The sequence below is a fragment of the Sinocyclocheilus rhinocerous genome, unplaced genomic scaffold (assembly GCF_001515625.1).
Source record: "Sinocyclocheilus rhinocerous isolate Xijiao unplaced genomic scaffold, SAMN03320098_v1.1 scaffold1063, whole genome shotgun sequence".
Taxonomy (NCBI): Eukaryota; Metazoa; Chordata; class Actinopteri; order Cypriniformes; family Cyprinidae; genus Sinocyclocheilus; species Sinocyclocheilus rhinocerous.
Window position 1 is genome coordinate 999,705 of NW_015625586.1, and position 7,038 is coordinate 1,006,742.

A 7,038-nucleotide genomic window follows, 5' to 3' on the forward strand; every position below is an offset into this window, starting at 1 on the left:
ATACATACAAAATGTAGGTATTTTATACATTAAATTACAACAAAAGACCTTCACTTGAGTGAGTTGTGGAGGATGCAACTTCAACGTTCAGAGAAGGGCTATGTTTAGACAGAGTAAAAAGTAATAATTATGTGGTGCCTAATTTTTCCTTTTGACTCTCTCTAAAGCAAATAATAAGGCTTACTCACTTGGCTTTGATGAGAAAAAATATTCTTCGATCATAACTTATTTAAAATAATAATAATTATGCTGCATGCAACAGCATCTCATCTAAGCCAGATTTGCAGTTCCTTAATGCCTTTCATAAGAGATGTAAGCAAGTCAAACTAAAGCCACTATATAAATAAAATCTAATTTTAGTGTAGTGATCATTTTACACATTTGCATTTTAAAGATTAGTCTTAATTGTTCTCTGATTCATTTAGCTTAATATACACACACAGATACAGGTATCATGAGGGCCACATAACGACTGATACACAACATTACACAAAGCAATATCTACAACTGTTTAACAAGGAAAGGTGAAGGATGGAAAACAGGAAGGGGAAATGTGAGAAAGGCATATAGCATTATATTTCTGTAAAGGAGGTCTGAGTATGGTCTCAGATTTCTGTGATGTTCAGCTCTGAGATGTGATTTTTACTGCCCTCTTATCCTTTCCTCCATTTACACTTCTTTTAATGGACTGTAAAAATGGAGATTAGTAGAGAGATGGAAAGAGAGAGATGAAAAGAGGGAGATTCACAGAGCTAACCTGTTTCATAAAATAATAAATTGTACAAGCAGTGAATCAGCTTTGCAGTGTCAGCGCTGGATGCTTATATAAAATAATTGGCCAAATAAAAAATTCAGGAGCATGCACACATGAATTAGTGCACAAATTGAAAACATCTGTATCATTCTTTCTTTATTTTTTGACTAATTTCTCTCTTATACTTTTGTCATTTTGCATTGCGGCTTCATTTTTAAACACAGTATACAGCTCTTTTACATATTTTATTATACTGTACATGACCATATTTATTATTATTTTTTTTTAAATGCCTCCATTTACTGCTTTATTGGACAAGTTATGAGCTAAAATTATGCAAGGACTTGATTTTCAGTAAAATCGTCATCTCATGCAGGAGTAAAATGCAGAAAATTGCAGGTGAATGTTTGAAATGCTTTTCTACAACATTAATATGACCACTAGATGGTACCAAACACCTGGTTCAGCTTTAATATAATATAAGCTTAAAGGCAGAGTAAGTGATTTCTGGTAGCCAATGTTGATATTTGAAATCACCAAAACAAACACGCCCCCTACCCCAAAAGGGTCTTGCCCCTATTTTGATAGCCTGATTGGCTACAAGTTTGTTTTGCTATTCGGCCCGAATCAGTTTTCTAAAGTGTTTTTGAAAAATCACATACCCTGCCTTTAATAAAGGGTTGAATAAATAAAACAAACAAATGTAATACATGGGGGAAAATAAACTATATGGCCTAAATAATAGTAAATGCCCAACATTTAATAGGCTGTTTTGCTAAAAATGATGATTTGTTCTGATGATTCTCTGTAAGGCAGTGAGTGAAAACAGTGGAAGCCGTTGAATAAAATAACTTATTGAATACCATACTGCGCCTTTATCTGCATGTGCATGTAAAATGTAGAAGCCCCAAGCTGTCATTCGGTGTTCATTTGTTGAGTCTTAACTTGCCTGTGGTTACATATTTCCTTGCATCTTGACGAAACAGATTGCGCTTGTGAAATGCTAAAACACAGTAGGTCATCTGTCCTTACATGTCTCGGAATGGCAGTTTCCACTCCCAGTTTGTACATCAGAGAATCATACTGAAAACAGAGCTGCTAAGGCAGGAGTCCTGCAGTAGTTTGGATCTATTAAAATGGGACTGCATTTGCTAGATGTATGGGTGCCAGTTTTACTTCTAGTTTCCATAGCTGCGGGTAAGTTTGCTTTTTGTTATTGTTTTTTAGTTAATGACTCAAAAATGAGAATAATGTGTGTGTGCTGCGTGTAAACATCTGTAATTACATTTATAATTACACTGTTGACCCATCCCTTACACCAGGGGCATAGCCATCATTTCAGAAGTGAGGGGTACAGAAATGTTATATATATATATATATATATATATATATATATAGTCCCCCGCGTAATCTACGCCCCTGCCTTACACTTCACTTACCCATACCACCAAACCTGTCCTTAACCTTACCCATATCCCACCTCAAGAGCAGCAGAAGTGTTTTGCAATACAATTTGAACACAATAAGTACATTGTATTTATTTTTTTGATGTAAGTACATAGTAGTTAAAGCCACCTAATATAAGGTGTGTCCGATATTTCTAGAGTAGAAAGAAACCACTTCAAGCGTGTATAGAAATTTAACGATGGTCTTGTTTCTAGGCTCTAACATTTGCACTTCCAGAGGAGTGAGTACCTGTGAAGAATGTTTGTCGATACATCCGACCTGCGCCTGGTGCTCTCAGGAGGTAAAAACAAAATTCCATCCACATATATGACTAAACACTCCTGCACAGACGTACAAATGGCTGCTTGAAATGCTTCCCTCTGATTGCTATCAATGTATGTATGTGTATCTGTCAGATCTTTGGAAAGGGAGGCTCGAGTTTGTCCCGTTGTGATCTCAGAGACAGTCTCATTCAGTCTGGTTTTGGCGTGAAGTTTATTGAGTTTCCAGTTAGCAGCATGAGGATACTAGAGAACATACCCCTGAGTGACAAGGCAGGGGGTTCAGAGGACATCACTCAGATCCAACCACAAAAAATCCACCTGACCCTCAGGCCAGGTATGCTATTACAACAAAACAAACCATTAGATTTCACAAACTATATTTACCAGTGCAATCCAATAACATATTTCTCACATCACAGTTTAGGAAAAATTCCCCTTTCTTTTCTTTAATATATAATATATATTAAAAATATATAATATTATTTTACTCTTCAAATTCTTTTTTTTTTTGCAGCTTATTACTTGTTTCAAATGTCAAGATCTGCTTATAAACTCATGAAGTTTTAAACCTGAAATTTAAATGTTAAGTGTTAAGTGTTTCTTGAGCTAGTAAAAGGGCCTTGGGGTCTCTCTGACATATCTTGTTCTCAAAAAATCCATGTTCATTTCTGCCAAAAGAAATCAAAAAGCTGAGTTTTGTCTTCAAATTTAGAAAAGTCTAACCCTTTCAACTGTCCCATTTCTCTTCAAGACGATTCAAAGAAATTCACTGTCACTGTGAAGCAAGCAGCTGATTACCCAGTGGACCTGTACTACCTGATGGACATGACCAATACCATGAAGGACGACCTGCAGAAGCTTTATACACTGGGCAATGGTCTGGCCACTGCTTTACGGGGCGTCACCAGTAATCTGCGCATGGGATTTGGAGCTTTTGTAGACAAACCGCTCTCACCTTACATGTACATTTACCCTGAAGAAGTCATCCAGAATCCTTGTTATAAGTAAGCCCTAATTCATTGCACATTAGAAAAGCACATGACAAACAGAGTGAGTGACTAAGTTTAGGGATTTCTGTCTCCCTGCTGTGTTCTGACTGCTGTAGGTTTCCTGAACCCTGCCCACCGCAATTCGGCTATCGTAACGTACTGTCTCTGACGGAGCAGGTAGAGCGGTTCACAGAGGAAGTGAAGAAACAGAAAGTGTCCAGAAACAGAGATGCCCCTGAGGGTGGATTTGATGCTATCATGCAAGCAGTAGTATGCAAGGTGACACAAAATACACAGACAAAGAGAAACCCACAAACAATCTGAGTAAAGCTGTTCTGTTAATAGTCCCAGAGCCTGAAGCCTGAATTTTGAGCTAAATTTCAATTATTTTTTGTGGGAAAAAACATCTTACAACATTAACACCGTGTCTACACAGGACGCGACAGCTAAACAGCTAAGGTCTGTCTACACTGGACGCGACAAAGCAACCGTTGAAAATCATTTGAAATTTGTGCCAATACGTCATAAATAGAACGCAGCAGCAGTTTTCTGTCTGGGATTTGTCGTGTCGAGCCGCGCCGCATCCAGTGTAGACTAGACAACATCACTTATTATAATGAGTTCTATAGTATTTTGTTGTGCCGCGCCGCTCGCATCCAGTGTAGAGTAGACACAGTGTAACCCTAGGATATTCAAGAGGGAGCATTCGCCTTTTGGGTTGGTTCTCTTTACCTTTGTGTATGACCTCCTTTCTCTTTCTTCCAGGACAAAATTGGATGGAGGCCTGATGCATCTCATTTGCTGATCTTCACAAGTGATGACAGAAGTCATTTGGCTTTGGATGCCAGGCTGGCTGGAATCGTCCAGCCCCATGATGGAGAGTGCCATATCAACCACAACAATGAATATGACAAGTCCACTATACTGGTCAGCCAAACATACATTGGGCAAATCTCTCTCTCTTAAGCAGCACTTTTGTTTTCAACATTGCTAATAATAGGAAATGTTTCTGGAGAAGCAAATTAACATATTATAATTATTTCTGAAGGATCATGTGACAGATTTACCATCACAGGAATACATTTTACATATTAAAATATATTAAAATTGCAATAATATTTCACAAAATAATATTTTACTGTATTTTTTAATCATAAATGCAGCCTTGGTGAGCATTCTTTTAAAACATAAAAAAACAGAGCAAGAGAGAGAGATGGCTAATTTGGCAATAAATTGATTTTTAAGTGTATTTGTAGGACTATCCTTCACTTGGTATGATCACGGACAAATTATCTGAGAATAACATCAACCTCATCTTTGCTGTAACCAGTTCTATGGTGCAACTATATCGTGTGAGTTTCTATATTTTTGTCAAACACAAATGTACAATATGTCTCTGTCTGTAACATGAAGACATTCATACAGTATATGTTTATGGGGTGTTGTCATGTTTCCTGTATTCTCACAGAACTACAGTGAGCTGATTCCTGGCTCTGTGGTCGGAACGCTCTCTAGAGACTCTGGAAATGTTGTGCAACTCATTCTGGATGCATATGCGGTCAGTCACTTTGCCAGGAATTAATACAGCCTCTGAGTTGTGAGAACTTGTTGGTTAGGAGGACTGTGTTTGCTTTTTTAATTTGAGATATTTGACCATTTCAATCCAGTAGGGCGTAAACTCAAATAAAGAGAGAATTCAGAGAGGCTGACCTTTGATCTCTGCGCCATTTGTTTTTGTAGAAGATCAGGTCTAAGGTTGAGCTGGAGCTGCTGGGTGTGCCGGATGAGTTATCTCTGTTCATCAACGCAACATGCCTGGGTGGAGAAGTCATTACTGGCGTCAAGTCCTGCGCTGGACTCAAAATTGGAGATAAGGTCAGCACCTGGTGCATATACTAGAAAAAATTTATTTTTGCTTATTGTTCAGTTTACTCAATTAAAATAAGCTACAGCAACACAATTGCTGAATATTTTATCACAATTTTATTGTGTTCAGTCTATTTAGATATGCAAAACTTAAAAAAGTTTACTGAATTAATTTGTGTTGGGACTATCGTTTTTGTTGCACTAATCATTTTTGTTGCAATGAAACTGCATGGGTGGATTTTAGGTCCACGCATGCTTTGCATAGGATTGAAATGGGCGAGTAAATGCTGAAATTAAGTGTTATTTCTATGCATTTTTGAGTAAAAGCAAAGACCTTTTATGTTTAGTTATGTTGGATATTTAAAAAAGTTTGTGTTGTTGAAGATTTTGTGATTGACATTGTGCTGAAAAGTAGAGCATTTTTATCCAATTTAAATAAAAAGTGTCTTAAATTAAGAAAAATTTATTTTATGCAAACACTAAAACAGGACAATGAAAAGTATGTACTTTGTTAATTATACTTAACTCAGTTAAATTTCACAATTTATTACAAAGGAATGACAAATAACACATTGATTTCAACATTAAATTTATAAGTAAAAAGACTGAAATTGTATTTTCTTGTAAGACATACTCCAATAATCCTTGCTTTATTTACAGCTTTGAAAAATATATTATTAGTTCATGCATTCTCTGGGAATCAAACCCATGACCTTAAGCTTTTTTCTTTCCATTATATTACTCTTCCATAGGTTTCATTTAGCATTGAGGCAAAACTTCACGGCTGCCCTAAAGAGAAGAGCCGGACCTTCATGGTCAAGCCAATGGGCTTTAAAGACACCCTTCAGGTGACTGTGGACTTTGCTTGTGAATGTGACTGTCAGCAGTCCTCCGTGCCCGCCAGCCCGTCCTGTCACCACGGGAACGGTACCCTGGAATGCGGTGTGTGCCTGTGTGGCCCGGGCCGACTGGGCTCTCGATGTGAGTGCTCCGAGGGCGAATATAAACCCAGCCAACAAGACAGATGCAGCCCCAACCCAGCAGCGCCGGTTTGTAGTGGGCGCGGAGACTGTGTGTGCGGCCAGTGTGCCTGTCGCTCCAGTGATTTTGGAAAGGTTTGGGGGCCGTACTGTGAATGTGATGACTTCAGCTGCCTCCGTTTCAAAGGACAAATATGCTCAGGTTAGACATGCCTTGACTCAATGTATCAGAAAAAAACAGTGCTACAGTAGATGTGTCATTGTGTGTTTGTGAGGATTACACACAGCTTTTTGTTCTTGCTTCATAACATGGACAGTGTTTCACCTTATTAGGCAATTTGATCCACAGCAGTCTGACTCAGATGCGCTTGATTTATTAGATGATATTCAGTTTTACATGTCTGTGTGCATTACCTGCTTAGCCTGAAGCCTGAGTCCGGTTGTTCACATCTTATTCTCTCTTCAGTTAAACAGCAAGTCGAATGCGTAAAATTATATATTAGTTTGAAAAGTGAGATTTCAGTAGTATGTGGGATAGGCATTGCTGTTTAACTGCCTTGTGAAAATTGTTTTCTTACACAATATCTTATTATGTTAGAGTTGGTGGGTGGGTGTTTAAACTACAAGAAGAATTAGAGTCAGCAAGTATAGCCCCCGGATATAAATAACATAAAACATACACACAGTAAAACTAACACACACACACACACACACACACA

At 37.9% G+C, this 7,038-nt stretch overlaps 1 protein-coding gene across 2 annotated transcripts in view; it reads left to right on the top strand.

The window, feature by feature from the left end:
* Positions 1–1,799: 1,799 nt before the first annotated feature.
* The window catches only part of itgb3a (integrin beta 3a), a 14,914-nt gene continuing 9,675 nt past the window's right edge, over positions 1,800–7,038 (top strand). Inside the window, exons 1-10 of one of the 2 annotated variants that reach the window (XM_016571277.1) lie at positions 1,800–1,951; positions 2,416–2,501; positions 2,617–2,818; positions 3,236–3,488; positions 3,590–3,752; positions 4,239–4,400; positions 4,730–4,825; positions 4,942–5,031; positions 5,214–5,348; positions 6,092–6,521. In XM_016571277.1, coding sequence (XP_016426763.1) covers positions 1,891–1,951; positions 2,416–2,501; positions 2,617–2,818; positions 3,236–3,488; positions 3,590–3,752; positions 4,239–4,400; positions 4,730–4,825; positions 4,942–5,031; positions 5,214–5,348; positions 6,092–6,521 — 1,678 coding nt within the window. In that variant the 5' untranslated portion in view covers positions 1,800–1,890. The remainder of the gene's footprint in view (positions 1,952–2,415; positions 2,502–2,616; positions 2,819–3,235; positions 3,489–3,589; positions 3,753–4,238; positions 4,401–4,729; positions 4,826–4,941; positions 5,032–5,213; positions 5,349–6,091; positions 6,522–7,038) is intronic. The other variant, XM_016571269.1, reaches the window with a different exon arrangement.